The 18,847-nt window shown below is 39.6% G+C and overlaps 1 protein-coding gene across 9 annotated transcripts in view; it reads right to left on the bottom strand.

The window, feature by feature from the left end:
- Positions 1–18,847, bottom strand: part of EXOC4 (exocyst complex component 4) — a 747,424-nt gene that overhangs the window by 373,171 nt on the left and 355,406 nt on the right. The window contains exon 11 of one of the 9 annotated variants that reach the window (XM_077857391.1): positions 12,602–12,644. The exons of the other annotated variants lie outside the window; for them this stretch is intronic. Coding sequence (XP_077713517.1) covers positions 12,617–12,644 — 28 coding nt within the window. The 3' untranslated portion in view covers positions 12,602–12,616. Of the gene's footprint in view, positions 1–12,601; positions 12,645–18,847 lie in introns of those variants that run through there. 9 annotated transcript variants of the gene reach the window in all.

Genomic DNA, 18,847 nt, shown 5'->3' with positions numbered 1-18,847 from the left:
CCCCTGTGTCATCTGAGTTGACACCAAGAAAACTACCAGCTAGTTATTATTTGCTCCATTTTACCAGTGAGGAAATAAGTTCAGAGGATTCAAGAACATGCTCAAGGTCACAAATCTGGCCAGGCTAGAATTTTAACCTAAGCATGACTCCAAAGACTCTGAAGCCGATGGTAACACAGTAAGCTATACAGGTATTGAGTACGGCATCCAACTTAGTGATGTAGACCCCGACCTTTGAATCGATTAAGACATCATGGCAAAACACCCACTCACGTGAGTTACTTGCGTCAATGCTCGTCACGGAAACCAACTGTGAATTTGTACTACCAAAAGCTGAGACAATGAATTTCCGGAAAATCTATCAAAATTTCATCAGAAACCTCAGTCTTAAAAATAAAATGACTTCCTAACTGTGCACTCCCCTCATCTCATAGCTACAAAACCAAATTAGGCAAAGGAAATAACTGTATGAAAATAAAATGTTTTGATATAAAAATATAAGAGAAACAAAAATCCTTTGGAGTCCTTTTAGATGTTCCTCAGAAACGAGGTTCTCTCTGAATAACCTTTGAGAAGCTTTAAGTGAACCAAAAAGCCTCTCTTCTCAGAATATTCTGAAGGGTTTTGTGTCAGTCTGTCTACCCTGCCCCTCTTTCCAACCATCCTCTCTTACTCTCAAACATACACAATTACATTTTACTGTACCTAGAAGGTTCAGGGTAAAGGAACATAGCAGCTTCTTGTACGATCAGGCTATTTAACAAACATGGTTCTTCACTGTGATGTATGAATATCTCCTAAAATCCAATTTTTCATAGAAAGCTTTCCCAGGATTTGTCACCGTAGCACAAATTCTGATTCATCGGGCAAGCACTAGAGATTCCCTTCAATCAGACACCCCCACATGCATACAGATGCCCCAGCTTAGTCATGATGAGGTTAGCACTGGTTTTCTCTCCCCCCACTTCACAATGACTCTCCTGGCACTGATGCAAGAATCCAGCTCTGCACTCAGGCAGCCTCATTACCTACATGCCTGAGCTGGGAGGCCAGAGGTCTCCTCTTTTTTTACCACTGCTAGAAGCATCCTAGTCCATCTCCTTGCACCACTGCAGGTTCTGCAAGCACCAAAAACAATTTGTTATGCTCATCTCTCCCTCCAGACATGGCCTCCTTGAGGAAGGGAGCATCTGTTTTGATATACTGATAGTGCCAACGAAGAAGAGAAAGATGAATGCCATCTTATCAAGAGAAAGGGAATTCACTCAATATGCTTCAGTAACTAGCAAGGAAAAGAAGATGGAGTAGGGTAAAAAGAGAGAGGCAAAAAGGGGAGAACAATTCGGTTGTGCCTACGGAGAAGGATCCCATATACTCCCCTCCACGCCCAGACCCTTGTTACCATGCTTTCCCTTCCCAGAACTACCATCTCATTCCAGCCACATCTTGCTTCTCACACCAGTGACCCCTGGAAACTCTGCCCCTCACCACCTACCTCTCTCAAGTAAGAAACCTCTGCTCTGGTCTTTGGTAATCACAAGTAGGGCATGTAGAGGGTAACATGCTTAGTCTCTAAACAAAGAAGATTGGACTGGATGATTTCTAAGGCCCTTTTTATTTACCACGTCCCAAATTGCATATGAGCTTCTGACCCTGCTGCCAGGTTTCAGGAGGAAGAGATGTGTTCCCAGAATCTCAAGCCAATTCTAAATCCATTCCCACGACGCATGCTCATACATTAGTTAAATTTGAGAAAGCTACAGTAAGATACTAGAGCTATGTTGTGGATAACACTGTTTGGCAGAGGTTTGCACTAAATGAGATTATTTCTCTGAGAAAATGCATTGAGTTCCAAACAACTAATAAATGAACCACACATATGCACTATAATCTATTCACAAGTATGAAACTATCCTGTTATGATGCTACTGGATACCCTGTTGCAGAAAAGCTTCAGAAAACAGGCAGTTTGGCAAATGACCGTGAACATGACTGAAAGATGCCCATGGACTATTATACAATGCATGTATACATTTTTATTTGACTTAAATGCATTTCTGGAACACATTCATGAGAAAAGCAAGGCCTTCTTATAACTTATTTTCCATTCATAAATTTAATGGCTTTTATTCCCCTGCCTAGATTTATTGCACTTTCTTTGACATAAAAAAAACAAAAAAAAACAAAAAAAAACACCACCACAACAACAACTTACCATTCAAAATATAACCTACACAGGGCTTCTGTAGTGCATCAGATTTTAACAGTGAATCATTATACTCATTTGTGGAGCATGGAGGAGGGAAACTCCCTGGTGCCTAAGACACAGGGTTATTTAGGTAAAAAACCCAAACATTATAATGGAATAGATAGCAGGTAAGCAAACACAAAGTAAACAAGGAATAGATATTTTGTGGGAAAAGGGCAAAAAGGATTTCTTCAGTTTATCTGATTATAAACTGCTACTATTTATATAGCAGTTTGTACTAAATACACTGGTTCTTAGAAGTTCCAAGTATTTGAGGTAGAAAGCTTCTAATCAGATATCATCTGAGACAAAGTATGGTGTCATGGAAGAGTCAGGAGACTTGGATTATCTTAGGCTCTGCTTCTACTTCTATTATCCTAGGTAAGTCACAAAGCTTATCTATACCTCTCAAGTTGAATATAGGGGCTAGACTAGGTGATTGCTCATCTTTTCATAGTCTCATTAATACAAATCTATAGGTTGAGCATAAGTTTGAGTGATGGGTTTCTCTTTCATAGGTTGCTACTCAGTTGTGGGGAAAAGCCAGCTTCAGATAATGATGAGATTAAATCCTTAATGGCTGTCCTGGCAAAGCTGGGTTGTCTGCCCATGATCATCATTTCTTCCAAGTGTGTTCTCAAGAACACTAACTCCAAAATCTACTTCTTGAATAACACGTTCATCGTTCAAGTAACCTTAAAAAAAGTTACATACACTATTTGCCTCTGGAAAGTCACAGTGAACCTTGTGTATCAGAGGCTCTGAGAAGTTCTGCAATAAACAGTTGCTTATTTTAATATCAGGCAAACAAAAAAATGTATGACAGTTTTTGTGGTACTAAAAAGAATTTACTAAAATAGAGTTTCTTGGGAATGAGAACTGTATCTTAATTCACCTCTGGCTATGGCCCCAAGCACAGTATCTGAGATATAACAGTATTCACATTTTTTGAATAACTGGGTGACTGAACCTGGAAAAGCCTAGAACCTGGAAGAAAGGCTGATGTTCTTCTAACAGCTCAGGAAGCTCAAGTGAACAGTAAAATGTATTAGGAAAATGCAAATGTAAAAGTAAAGCATACAATAACAAAACAATAGCTTTCCAAGATGCCAAAAGAGTAAATTCAAGCCAGTACCTTCCATGGAATATTTTCCTTGAGAAGCAAGGAGGAAAACTAGAAACAAAATATACTTTGTGGGGCTTATGAAAATATTTCGTTCCACAGAAGCTCAATCAACATTAGCTGATGTTTTCCAGCAGTGTCCAAAACTTATTTATTTATCCACTCAGATTCTCAATGCCTCAATTTCCCTGCCTATAAAACAAACAAATATTTACTGTAAAATAAAAGAGCAATCCATACTCTCTGAGGAGCTGGGAGGCTTACTTTCTGTTACAAGAGCATTTGGAAAAAGGCAGATGATAGATGGAGTATCAATCATCATCATCATCACAACTGCTATTGCAGTGATGAGGTTAGAAAGGCAGCAGGCCAGAACACCTGGGTGGCTCAGTGGTTGAATGTCTGCCTTCAGTCAGGGGCATGATCCTGGAGACCCGGGATCGAGTCCCACATCAGGCTTCCCACATGGAGCCCGCTTCTCCCTCCCCCTGTGTCTGCCTCTCTCTCTCTCTCTCTCTGTCTCTCATGAATAAATAAATAAAATCTTTAAAAAAAAGAAACTTATATTTAAAAAAGAAGAAGAAGAAGAAAGGAAGAAAGAAAAGAAGAAAAGAAAGGCAGCAGGCCAACTCTCCCGGCTCCTGTGTTCTCTGTCACGGGAGATGTGTCCCTTTTATACCACCACACACTGCGCAGTTTCTTAGGGTATGGAAGAAAAGATGAGAATTGATTGCTAAAGCAATAAAAGTGAAGATAGCTAAGGTCCAGTGACCTGCATTAATAAAGATTTCCTCTTATAAACTATGGTAAATATTTCTGCCCACAAAGTATTTACAAATTAAATTATTTACTAGGAAGAGCCAAGATAGAATAGAATAGTTAAGAACAAAACAAAACACAATATGGTACAGGTCGGGGCTTTGAAGAGTTGGGAGAGGGAAAAAAAAAATGTTTGATTAGCATCTTGGCTGTATACCACAGGTTCCTAATCCATCAGTTTGTAAATTACTTGAGCACAGGGGCTGTGGCAATCACTCTTACATCCCTCGTGACTGGAATAGTGTCTGGAATACATTACACAGTAAGGAGAGGTTGAAGGAATGGATGCAGGAACACTCATACCTCAGTGTTTCATCAAGTAATAATGAAAACATAACTGGCTACGTAAAGGCTGATGCTAATGGTTCAGTCATTTGTAAAAGGCTATAAAAGAAAATTTTAAATGTTTTTACCCTCACAGCATAAGCTTTAGAAATAGGAAAAGAGGGGAGAAAAACACCCCCCAGCATCTGTACACTCTACGTAATGTCCACCCGCTTAATGTATGACACAGCTATCAATCTGTACACCAGTCACTCCAATCCATTCTGGAGAAAAATCATTGCTTCCACCATAATACACTAAAACAAATTTATAAATGTTAATAAAATTTTTAAAAGGTCAGGTCACAACTTCCTGTAACACATGTTAGGGGGAACCTAAAACATCTCAGTATCAGGTCATTGGCAGGACAGCTATGACATTAAAGAATGGAGAAAATGGAATTTTTTCTCTTTTAAAATTAGTTAGCCAGCACATCCGTCTGTTTCCCCCTGGCTGTCTGGTATGCAGCAAGCACTGTAACAGGGGAAATTTATTGAAACAAACCATTAAATCAATATGGCAGAGCACTCCACTTTATAAGGGGCTATAAAAGTCATGCATGTGGGAAAGCTGAAGGAAACAAACTGACACTGAAAATAAGAACAAAAATATTTTTAAAAAAGTAAATTGACGCCTAGAATTTATAAATTTAATAGATCAGGGGGCAAAATCAGGGTCCTGAAATGTGCCTTATGATCCTTTCTTCCTAGGCTAAAATTAGAGCTAGCTCTCTTATTCAAGAAACTAGCATGAAAATGACAAACAAAAGTGAGGGTTCTGGCTGAATTATCAGAAATTACTTTGGAAGAAGGTAATAAAACTGGATTTACAGAAAAGAGTCATACCACGGTTTTATTTAGTAACAAATGGAGATGCTATTCTTTTGTAGATCATCCATGGAGATTCAGAGGGCAGGGAAATACATTGTCAAATAATCCTGCTGTAGAGTAAAATGTGTCCTGAATATCTGAGAAGCAAACGGTGAAAATACAGTACGTGTAGGTCATACTGACATTGTGATTAAAAATAATACACATACATATATGAAATATATATATAAAAGATACATTTATAATGTAAAACCTGGGGTTTCCAAGAGTTGGCCATACATACATATATAACCCAATTATAAATTTAAAGAATATACTAGCAAGATTGCTTTTGGAATACTTAGAAACCCCTTAGTCCTACAATTGAAAGGAGTCATAGGGATCCCTGGGTGGCGCAGCGGTTTGGCACCTGCCTTTGGCCCAGGGCGCGATCCTGGAGACCCGGGATCGAATCCCACATCGGGCTCCCGGTGCATGGAGCCTGCTTCTCCCTCTGCCTGTGTCTCTGCCTCTCTCTCTCTCTCTGTAACTATCATGAATAAATAAAAATTAAAAAAAAAAATTTAAAAAAAAAAGAAAGGAGTCATAGAGATCAACTGGTCTAATCTCCACAATGGCATCATTAACTTAAATGTTTACAGTAGTTATAAAACATATTTATACATAGGTATTTGATTCTTGAAATAGTCACATGCAATACAAGAAGTTAACTGATTGACCCAAAACTACTCAGCTGACCATGTGAAAGTCAAAAGGGTTCAGAAGGATGTCTAAGGTCAACAAGCTCTTTGCTTAAATTCAGAATGGGAAAGGAATCCACAGAAAATAAAATCAATCACTATAATAAAGGCATAAGAGCCTATAAGTAAAAATAACAAGCAACTAAAAAAATCACTTTTACAACCTGCATGACAACGTATATGCCACAGAAAAGGAAACAAATGAACCACACCAGCTTGCTACTGAAGATAAAGAGCGCTGCATTTCTATTTAATACAGCAGAGTCCCCATCACTGTACAATGACAACAGCGTAAGCATCTTCTACAGTCAAAATGCATGTGCTTCCAAAAAGGAAAAAGGAAAAACAAAAATACCATAAAAACCACCTCGAGCCTGGCCTGCAGGCTGTTTCTTTGCATTTTTGTATGTGATTCGATTTTGGGTTTTTTTCATTACTATTATCAAAAAGAAGGAAAAATCCCCACCTTGCATGGCAGCAGAGCCTCCAGAGACCCATTTTGTCACAGGCCATTAGTGTTCATCATTACACAGCTTAATGCAGTTGTCTGTTCCCTTTAGTGAACTCTGCATAGATTTATCTTCAGCTAATGCAGCAGAGGCTAAGGGAAACTACAAAGGTCTCTGAGTTTGTTTGCCTTTATGGGATAGCATTTTGAAATTGTTCTGGGCCAAAGGACTCTACAGAGTTGGAGAAGGTAATATGTGCTTCTTCCCTCTACACTGGCTGTCTAACGGGCAATGTTTACTCACCGGAAAAAAGATCTGGGCACTCAGAGGCACCTCTGTTCAGAGGCAGAGTACTCTTCTCTTGGCACTGTTGCTCAGAAATCAAGAAAAAATTTGTATTCACACACACACACACACACACACACACACACACACACACAAACACACGTATGTGCATACCCTGAACTCCGTAACTGTATTTGAGGCTCTGAAACTTTATTCATTCATTCAACAAACATGAATTGAGGGCTTACTCTGTTGAACACTGTTCTAAGTGACAGGGAAACAACAGGGAACCAAGCAGACAAAATCCCTACCCTGATGCAACTTGTGTTCTCAGTGGGGAATGTGGGAGAGTGGGGGAGACAGTCTAGAAAGACAGGTACAAGGTTAAGTAGGCAAATGGTGACAATGGAAATGCGGTGAGGGGCAGACAACTTACAATTCTAAATTGGACAGCCAATAAAATCCTTAAAAAGCAAAAACAAAAATGACTGGGTAACTCAGTGGTTGAGTGTCTGCCTTTGGCTCAGGTCATGATCGTGGGGTCCTGGGATTGAGTCCCACATTAGGTTCCCCACAGGAAGCCTGCTTCTCCCTCTGCCTATGTCTCTGCCTCTCTGTGTTTCTCATGAATAAGTAAATAAAATCTTTAAAATAGATAGATAGATAGATAGATAGATAGATAGATAGATAGACAGACAGACAGATAGGACAGCCATGGAAAGTCTCACTAGGACGGTACAGTTCGAGAACAGCCTTGAAGGTATTAAGGTAGTGACTCACAGGCTATCTGATGGGAGAACAGCAGCCTTGTTCAAAGGCTTGAGGAGAAGTTAAAGGAGAATAGCATGGTTGGAGCAAAGTGATCTATGGAGAGGCCTGCAGACAACGCACTCCACAACACCCGGTAGGGGCAGATCATGCAGGGTCTTTGAAGCCACCGAAAAGAATTGTGGCTTGTCCTCTGCATGAATTGTTATCGCAGAATTCTGGACCCCCAAGTTTAGATGGCATAAGTTATATTTAAACAGAATTGCTAGGGCTAAAAGGGAAGAGAACCTGAGACAGTCAGGAGCGGAATTCCAACAACCAGGCCAGAGGTGACAGTGGCACAGACAAGGATTTTAATTATGAAGGTGGTAGCAATGGTTATAGATTCTGGGGACTATTTTTGGAAAAGTCCAAAGGATGTGCTGAGAGATTATTTCTGGGGGGTGTGAGAAGAAGAGCAGGCTCCTAGGCTTTGGGTCTGAGTAATTGGCTCCTACTGCATTCTACTCAAAAGTGCCATTTCCTACCCAAGGGCAGTAGTTGGTGAACAGATGGTACAGAATACTGCGATCTTGTTTTGGGACATTTTAAATTGGAGACTCCTATGTGACATAGAAGCCGAAGTATGGGGCAGCCTGGGTGGCCCAGTGGTTTAGCGCCACCTTCAGTCCAGGGCGTGATCCTGGAGACCCGGGTTCGAGTCCCACATCAGGCTCCCTGCATGGAGCCTGCTTCTCCCTCTGCCTGTGTCTCTGCCTCTCTCTCTCTCTGTCATGAATAAATAAATAAAATCTTTAAAAAAAAAAAAAAAAGAAGAAGAAGAAGAAGAAGAAGCCGAAGTTTGAGGTAAGCCAAGAAACAGAGGCTTTCCGGCTGTCCAGGCTAGAGATGCGAATCTGGGAGTCACGGGCTCAAGATTGGTTTGAAAGTCCTAAGATTGGCTGAGATCACCAGGAAAGTGAGAGTGGCCGAGAACAGAACCCCGGGTGCTCCAGGCTGAGAGGTCAGGGAGGTGAGGGGGACACTCAGGAGGAGGGAAGCGAGTAGAAGCTGGGAGGAAGAGGTGGACAGAAGCTGCACCCAATACTGTAGTTTTAATGGTGTGTCGAAAGAGCCAGTGACAAGAACAGGGATGCTCAGTGCTGACCAGCAGGAAGAGCAGAGACCAGGAGACAATGTACAGGAAGAGAAAATGGGGGTTCTATCTGTTCTCTGCCATTCCTTCCTTTGTTTCAACTTTTCCATTGAAGGAAAAACAAGAAGAAATTAGCCTTATCCCTTATGCATGCTGTATTTATGAAAACTGACCATGCCTGTAATATATTTGGAGATCTTAGTAAAAAGCACAGGGAATCTCTCTCCCACCAGAGCCCAGGAAGACCCCAATCACATCACCTGCTGCCATTGGCCTACTGCTGCTCTGACTGCATCTTTTCCAGGCAAGACCAAGACATTCTGACCTGCTGCTGCTGTTCTCAGTATGCAAGACGCTCTGCTTCTTCACCCCCTTTGTTTTCTATATGGGTTTACTGATATATTTTGAAGGCAAAAGAACTGGGACAGAAAGGGAGTGCCATATAGTTCTCATTTGTTAAACACTCTGCAGAAAACTCTTATCTTCAATTAAGTAGTGCTCTTGAACATGACATCCAAGATTCATGATTGAGTAAACAAGTCCAAAGCTGCAAAAATGAGCAACATATTAAGGTATGATTAAATACTGCACTCAAAATTGCTCTACTAGAAGCTCCCAGAGACACATAATCGCTCTAATAATTTCTCTTCTTGATTTTTCTGCAGCTTTTAATAATTCTCTCCTTCTATAAAGCCTCTTGCATCATTTCCATAACTGGCTTTACTTCTGTGTCCTCTGCTGTCTCATCACTTCCCTCGTCCTCTTTATAGGGAGTGTTCCAAGATTAAACTGACCTCGGCTTTCAACTCAATTCAAGGCTTAAAAATCCCCTCTATGCACAAACTACAGGGATTAAGAGCTTGGATTTAAACATCATCAAGATTTGCACTGAAACCTCACTGTAACAATTACTAGTTGTGTGACCTATGGCAAACCATAAAAATCTTTCCTGTGCCAGTTTCCTCATCTGTAAAATGTGGATATGCAAACTACCTGCTTTATGGTGCTCTGTGAAGGTTTAATGAACTAATCCACATAAGGCTCAACATCAAGACTGCCACATATTAAGCATGCAAAAAATGTTGAATATTATGATGATTCTCAAATATAAATTCCTAGCTCCAGCTTCTCTTTATTTCAAGTGCACTTTCTACTGCCTACTTAGAATTAGTCATTTGAATCCCTCAAACTCTCTGTGAACCAAAGACAAAATAATTTAGGATATGTAGATTAAAGAAAATCTACTGTTGTATCATTAGTAAGTTAATTACAGCAAATCATTCAATAAATGTTAGCCTAAAGAGAGCGATGAATAAAACGGCATTTCAGTATTGGAAACCTAACTTGAAATAAAGACAGTGTCTAGAAAGTATTTAGCCTATGCCTCCTACAATGCTGTTCTGTTGCATCTTCTTTGCTGCATCAGCTCAAGTTTCATTGTCACAATTTTTACTAATAAAATATGTTTATTTAATCAATCATCCTCTCCCAAGACAAAAGTTACAGGTCTAGAAAACATCTTAGGGAACTTTAGAATACCATGATTCTGAGGCATTTTCCTCTTAAAACAAAACAAAAACAAAAACACAACCTTCTACTGTTAATGTATGCTCAATAACAAATCATTTCCATTTAAATCTTTTTTCCTGGGGTTCCTGGGTGGGTCAGTCAAGTGGCCAACTCTTGATTTTGGCTCAGGTCAAGATCTCAGGGTCATGGAATCAAGGCCCGCATCAGGCTCTGCACTCAGCAGGGAGTCTGTTTGGGATTCTCTCTCTTCCTCTCCCTTTGCCCCTACCCACTTGTTCATTCTCTCTCTCTCTCAAATAAATAAATAAATAAATAAATAAATAAATAAATAAATAAAATCTTTTAAAAATATTTTATCTTATTATCCTAAGAGTCGTTAGGTAGTACTAAGAGAGGACACTGCACACCCACCCACAGTTGTCCTGTTGTCACCTGGGAAAAGCACTCCAAACTCCTGCTGGATACATAGCTCACTGCTTATTTTTAACAGGAGACTCTATTTGTTGTCACACCTAAATTGGCCAATAATCTTTTCTGAAATATAGATTCTCACTGCCATCAAACTTCTTTTATTTCACAAATATATAGCCCCTTATCATAAACACTTGATAAAATATAACCGCAGGGCCAGTAAAACGTGTATTTTACCGTTTCTGAATGCACTTCCTATATACTTTATAGCTATAGACTTTTTACTTTTGCCCAGGAGGGGATGGGATGTCACTAGAGCTCAGGGTTTACAGGTGGTCACTAAAATGCACAGAATACCTCCTATATTGCTCCATGACCACACACAGTAAGATGTATATATGGTTCATGGTGATTTTGTGTTTCTTTCCCTCCAATGGCAGTTTTGTTTTTTTATTTAGGTAGACTTGACATACAATATTGTATTAGTTTCAGATGTACAACATCGTGATTTCACAATTATACACATTTATGCAGTGCTCACCACAGTAAGTGCAGTCACCACCTGTCACCACACAAAGTTAGTATCATTGACTATATTCTCTATGCTATACTTTTCATCCCCATGACTTATTTTATAACCGGATGCTTGCAACTCTCAAAGTGGGAAATGCCAGCACCTTACTCTTAGAATACAGAGCTGTTCTGCTTGTGTGAGGCAAGAGGGGCTGGGGAGAGTATTCAAGTACAGTGTGCTTACCCTCATCACCCCTCTCTTTCAGCTATCCCAACTGCCTATCCCTTTCCCTGAAAATGCCCTGGCTGGTTTGAATGGTATGCTGGCTGGCAAACTTAAAGACAGACAAATAGGAGTTCAAATTTTAAATTCACCATATGGTACTGTGTTCAATGACCTTGAGCAAAGCATTTTCTTTCTTTCTTGATTCCTGATTTTTAAGTTAAGTGATAGTTCTGAAAATTAAGGCAAGACATGAAAAGCTGGTGGTATACAACAAGTACTAATAAATAGCAGTTCCCAAGCACAGCCCAGTGCATCTACCCTTTTCATTAAACCCTGCACTCCATTTTACTGAAGTGTTTGTTGGGTATCCCCATGGAATTGAAGTGGCATTGGGTGTCTCCATGAAGTCATCAGAAAGAAAAAAGTTAAGAGAAGAATGGAGGGGGAGGAAAACACAAAATTGCACTCAAAGGTTTAATATTCTTCAGATTGGAGGCTTTTAAAAATTTGCAGGGTTGCACCAGGTACATTCAGTGGGGAACATATGTTTTTCCATGGCTTATAGAGATCAACATAAAACAAAACCAATAGGCATTCAAGTGCTCCCAGCCTGTTATCAAGAGGTCTTTCACATAATGCAGCAGAAATGCTACCTCAGGGGAACAGGCATCTTTACCAGTATTCTTTCTCCTCTTCCATTTATTCTTTTAAAAAATTACTGCAGTCAACACAGGCAAGCAGCTGTCTCTCTACATCTCAGCATTACCTAGCTCCCAGCAGTAGTTTTCACATACTCACCTCTGCTTGGAAAATACTCAATAAAGAAATGAGTGGAAACAAATTAGTCATTCTGCAGTCTATTGATTAAGCCCCATTAAATCAGGGTCACATTGGGTGCGCTTTGGGGGTAGAGAAGCAATCAAATTGAGGGCTGCAAAAAAAATTAATGAAAACACACTCAGAAGTTTCAGTCCTTTTTACCTTGTTATTAACATTCAGGCTGTGAGTCCTGAACATACGGCCCAAGGGCCCTAATGAACCCTACGACCAGGAAAGGGGAAGTGTGTTATTAAGGAATTACACTGAAGGTTGGTGCTCGCTTCTGCTTCTTGAATTTTACTGAAATGCATGCTGGTAAAAGAAGACGCCTAGAGTGGAACGTGGTTCAGGCACATCCTACTTCTCTCTGGAAAAATCCATGTCCTTGAAGGGCTGCTAAAAAAGTAAATTGCTGTTTCTCCATCTGGAAGAAAGCGAGGAGGATTTTTCAGGAGGATTTTTCTGGATCCCAAGCCACAGAAAGCTTATGTAATAGCAAGAACAGGAATGTGGCCGCTGGCCTTTTCTGAAGCGTAGCACCACATGAGAAGTCAGTGAGACCACGTGATCCCAACAGGCTGCCATGTTTAGGAATCACCTGGAGAATTTGTTTAAAATGCTGATTCCATATGCTGTGCCCAGAGTTCTGAATCAGCAGGTCCAAAGTAAAGAGTAAGGATCCACATTTTTAAAAAGTTCCTTTGCTGATTTTGATACAGGTTGTTCTTGGAACACATTTTTACAAACACTGTAAAAGTGTAAGATAGAACCAAAATAAGTAATAATTTTGACTGGTGGCGGGCAGGAGGGATAGGGGGAAGGACAAAGAGATTCAAGTAACAAAACCAGTCTTCTCTCCTTGGAAGCAGGCTAGATGACAAGCCCCTTTGAGCATCCTCAGTACAAATTCACTTTGGGAATAAATGAGTCAGTGTTCTTGAGTCGTATAAGAGTTACCATTAATTGAGTACCTATGTAATCCTCAATGATTCTATGAAATGGATACTACTACTATAGCCTCATGAGAAAATTAAAGAAACCAAGATGAAACAACCTGCCCAATGTAACACAATCAAAGAATTGTGGAGCTAAGTCTACCTTACACAATAGTCCTATCCACTATGGGTAGATAATGGCAAATGACTGGAAGGCATTTCTCCTAAGAGGAGACACCACAGCTACCTCTGTCCTGGAGAAACTAGCCCAAATAATGGCATTTTCTCCTATTTATCTTAACCACAAAAACCATTTCCCTGAATTCCAGATCTCTTTACCTGGACACAGGACAGATTAATTTTTACCCTGCTAGAGTTCTGTAAGACTCTTGAAATATACTGGGAGGGGAGAGGCCCATCAACACTTGGTTGTACTTTCAAGGAAGAGCAAGGGCTTAATGACCAAACAAGTTCATACCAACACAATCTGGTGCTGGTAATACAGAATCACTGACCTTGACAGTCAAGGTCTTAGACTCACATTAAGTATTCATGGATGTATGTTGGGACGGGGGGATCTCTCTGTCTCTCTCCCTTCTTCTCTTCCTCCCTATCCCTTACTGCCTTTGCGTATGACATATTCTCTGATAGGAAAGTTCCCCCTAATCTTGAGCATAACTCATCCTGCAGGTCTTAGTGGAGACATTGCTTATGTTATTATAAGGACATCAGTGACCCTTACAGGCTGTCTCTACTGTATTCTCTCACTCTTTGTGGCACTTAACTGCTTTCTTTGGGAATGCTTATCCAACTCCCACACCCCCACCCACCCTAGCCTCTAAACACACAAGGGCTGGGAGTGTTATTCATGTCTGTTTTACTCCCTATTGCCTTGTATAGGACCAAACACAAGTCTCCCTGTAGCAATAAGAAGTGGCTAAAAGCAATGACTTGATTTCTTTTGAAAGCACAGACCAATGCAAACCATTAAAAGAATAATAAAATAAGACCCACATCTCTTGGCTCCAAATTTTTCCATGTCACCTCAGTAACTGATTCAATTATCTTCCAAAACTGATTCCACAATCAACCAAGCAGGATCCACACTGATTTGTAAAATAGTATTGCAACTCTGGTTAGATGAGAAACTGAAAAAATACACCTTTCCAAAATAATATGCTCAGTAAATTGAAGATCATTTCTACTTAAACTACGATTTATAACTAAAAGTATAATAATTCTTTTTAGCGAAAGTATATTTTCAAATTTGGAACATCACTGAAATTTAATTCTGTCAAAGCAGTTGGGATAGATTAACAGAATTTCCAATGATGTTTAAGATCCATGCTAAAGATTATGTTCTTACTTAATAAAACTCTATTCTCAGTAACAAAATCCTAAGAACTTAATAGCTATAATGTTGGTCTCTTGGGGCATCTGGGTGGCTCAGATGGTTAAGCGCCTGCTTTTGACTTGGGTCATGATCTCCAGGTCCTGGGACTGAGCCCCACATTGGGCTCCCTGCTCAGTGGGGTGTCTGTTTCTCTCTTTCCCTCTGCCCTTCCCACCCTGTGTGCGTGCTCTCTCTCTTTCTCTTTCTCTCTCTCTCTCAAAGGAATAAGTAAAAAATCTTAAAAAAAAAATGGAGGGTCTCTTTTTGGTGGTGAATGTTAATTACGAACAAAAATAGACTAATATTGATTTTCTTGTATTGGACTTAAGTTAAAAAGTGAGAAGTTATCAGCAACAATCATCATGCAGGTGGCATGACTTTTTTCTTTTTGTTTTTATTTTTTAAATCATGCTTCAGTTCCCAAAGAAATACTATTTGATCTTACTACACTGAGATCACACACACACACACACACACACACACACACACACACACAAAACCCCACAAATACTATCTGCCACTTCTGATGACCTCTCTGCCTGTCTTCTTATCTTCACAAGACATGTTAGATTAGATGAATGTGGATTTTTCCTAAGTGTCATTTATTCTTTGAAATGCTCTTCTGAATTCTTTTCACATCAAATCCCCAAATCAGATATTCTTCTCTGCCCCCAGGAATTAATTCTTAGACCTGAATGTCAAAAATAAAATACAGGCAGGTGCGCCTAGGTGATTCAGTCGGTTGAGTGTCTGCCTTCGGCTCAGGTCATGATCCCGGGGCTCTGGGATAGAGCACCGCATCAGGCTCCCTGCTCAGTGGGGAGCCTACTTCCCGTGGCCCCCACCCACCCACTGCCTACAACTCACCCTGCTTGTGTTCCTTCTGTCAAATAAATAAAATCTTTAAAAAAAATACAGACAAATATCATACAAAATATTAAAAGAAGTCACTATAAACCTGTACTATATCATTGCACAGAACTGCAGTTGATGTTAATTTACTGGACCACATCCTATATCGAGAGTCAGGCTAGGCTCAATTCGTTCTAATCACTGCAACCCTTATTATTTGGGGGGTTGTTTCTGCTAAAGATGGAAACATTTTCATGCAAGTAGCTGCCTACCTCTTTATTCTGCTAGGGTTCACCACAGCACTCACTTGATTTGTTTAATGTAAATGTGTCTGTGATGGGTAATTTTATCTATATTCTGCTACAACTTCACTTACAGCATTATTCTAATTAATGGGTCATTCATCATTTTACTAGAGCTGTTTTATATCGGAGGAGGTTACTGTTACCTTCATAGTAGTTTCAGAATTTGAAAATCATTCTCACTTCTTCAGTCACATACTTTGGATATTGTTACAAGACAAAATTCATTTTCCATTTCTTCCTATCACTGGCAGAAGAGAAATGACAGTTTTGCCATTAAAGCTTATAATTTAGGGATCCCTGGGTGGCTCTGCAGTTTAGTGCCTGCCTTCAGCCCAGGGCATGATCTCAGAGACCTGGGATTGAGTCCTGTGTCAGGTACTCTGCATGGAGCCAGCTTCTCTCTGCCTGTGTCTCTGCCTCTCTCTCCCTGTGTCTCTCATAAATAAAATTTAAATTAAAAAAAAAAGCTTAAAATTTAGCCCTTAAGAACTTATTAAGTGTAAGCAATCTTTCCCGAAGTCCCCCCATACTACAAACACTATGGTGGAGGCAATATATCCCGTTACTTTACTGTGAATGAGCCCTGAGAAATGGGAAAAAGAAAGACAGACTACTGCTTAGGCCAGGACTGAGGAAAGAGGGCAGGGACAGATATTACACACACACACACATGCCTCCCCCCAAATGCTAAGCCCCCAAATGCTAAGGCCTCTTCGATCGTCTAAAAATGGCAATCCATTTAACTATCAATTTTCAATTTCTATGACAACCTCTACAAACATCAATTATTGAGACGTTGCTGTTTCAAGTACAAGTTTAAGTAATCTATGTACATTGGCTCATCTTCTAACAATCCCAACAAAGTCCATGGTATTATTCTTATATTACAGATGAAGAAATTGAGACTTCTGGAAGTTCAGTGACTAAAATGGGAATGGAGTCTAGACTGGTTTGACTCCAACACCTGAATGTCGATTGCATTTCTTCAGGGCTAAACAACTTCTCTCAAAGCTCTCAGCAACCTAATGAACTTAAGACACTGCTTTAAATTCCTACTAAGGCATATTCTTTCATGCAGAATTGATTTTTATAAACCCTTATTCACATATGCATAGAATCAGTCCTGGAATGACATGGATGGCCCAGTGCACTAGCTGATTTCTTATTAAGGAAAAACTCCATATATTAGAAACCCTGTTTTATGAGTCCCAAAGGGGGAAAAATACATAAAATCTAGGAGGAAACTCATTTCTTCCCATGACTGCCTGTATCTTTCCTGACAAGATTTCTTTGTTATAATTAGACTTCCTCATCTCCTATTCCTCCAGCCCCGGATTCTCTGCTGTCCTGGACACTCTCACACCATGCAATTATAAGAACAAAGTGCTATGGACAGAGAACACATCATTTTCACATATTTCTACTGTTTCCACTTCAATTTCTGCTGTGCAGTTCAGAAACAAAAGTTGTTTGAAAAGTGATAACGAGAATGCTCATAAAGTCAGGCTTCCTCTTTCTTATCTGTCCAGAGAGAAGAAAATGGAGTTTTACAGGGAAGAAAATGCAGGCTATACAGGGAAAAGTATTTGCTAAGCTTTGGAGAGTTTACAAGAAGAGGATGTTTGCAGAGCTGAAGACCCAGAGAAAATAAAAAGATTAGAGAAGGTATTTACCCTGTTAACCTGCCAGAAAGTCAATGTTCTAAAAGGTAAACGTACTGCTACTGAAGGGGTTCAGAACAAGTCTTGTGCTCCAAAATGCACCATTTGGGCATGTGGACTATTTTGAGCTGAAGGCAGTCAACACCCAACAGATTCAAGAAAAACTTTTATCCCTCCCTTAATCTATTTAATTAAAAAAAAATTTAGATAGGAGGCTTTGACCAGAAACAGAGCTAATTACCAAAAGCTCACTTTTTACCTATCTATATAGCACGACAAACATCTAATTACCAAACATCTGCTCTTATCAACCTGTGAATCATTCCCTCCTTCCCCTTTGAAACTCCTAACCCCTTCCTGAGCTCAGAATGGCATATAAGCCTCAACTGCCCAGCTTTCCCTTGGGTCTCATATTCATGTAGGGTCCCATATGTATGTAATTCATATTTTTCTCCAGTAATAGGTCTTATGTTAATTTAATAGACCAGCTAAGTAGTCTGGAAGGGAAGAAGGAGATTTTTTTTCCTCCTCAATATCATGTGTGTGAGGAAAGGCAAAATAGTGCAAAATAGTACAGTACAGTTTTGTATACCCTTTAAAAAATTACTCTGAGACACTCTTTTATAAATAAAAAGGTGTCTTGATACAGTAAGTATTTTCAGCTGTAATCGGCAAACACATTGAGAACTATTTCACAATAGTAAAGTGCAAAGGTTTGCCTTGACCTTTAGGGGGGAAAAAAACTTCTGAAAGTGGAATTATGGTTTTGGATTCCAAGCCAAATCAATGTAACAGAAAACAATATCTATGTACAAATATAAAAATTATTAAGACTAATAATGTTCTCCTTCCCCTCTGAAGTTTCATTGGAATGCACCCTCAGGCCCATCAAAATCTACAGGAAAAAGCTATACATGGAAGCAAATATATAAGTTTAAGGTCTCAAAATCCTTGAAGGACACATTCTCACTTAGCGAGTGCTAATGTTGCTCTCTTCCTACAATTTTCCCTAATTAGAAAACAGTAAAGTATTGCCATTGCCATTGTTATTTGTAGTTTTGAATTCCTATAATTTCTGGTTCTAGAGATTTTTACTGTTTCTCTTCTTTTCTACCAGGAAAAGGCAGTGTTAACATTTATGTCCAAAAAGGGTCTACTTTAATAGTGTCTGGCCTATAAATTTTTAGAATATTGCTACAAAAGCATTAAAGCTATTTTCATTTTTATATCTCTATGTAAAAAAGGAGCATTGTGAACAAGAGTTTTGAGAATGGAAAAAAGTCAAAATTCCACAATAAAACAGTAAAAACAGCCAATTGTTTTGAGGCTGACAAAACAAGGTGGCCACACAAGGCCCTTGACCTTGGGGCTGCTATCCATCCTCAGCTGCCCTGCTGTATCCAATTCTCTCTTACTAGGTTGGTCTTTTCTGTGAACCTAGACTCATTCTTTCCCCCACTGTTCTTCTTTTTGGATCCATG

The sequence above is a fragment of the Canis aureus genome, chromosome 18 (assembly GCF_053574225.1).
Source record: "Canis aureus isolate CA01 chromosome 18, VMU_Caureus_v.1.0, whole genome shotgun sequence".
Lineage (NCBI taxonomy): Eukaryota > Metazoa > Chordata > Mammalia > Carnivora > Canidae > Canis > Canis aureus.
The sequence above is the reverse complement of the archived record's forward strand: the minus strand, read 5'-3'. Positions and strand labels throughout refer to the sequence as shown.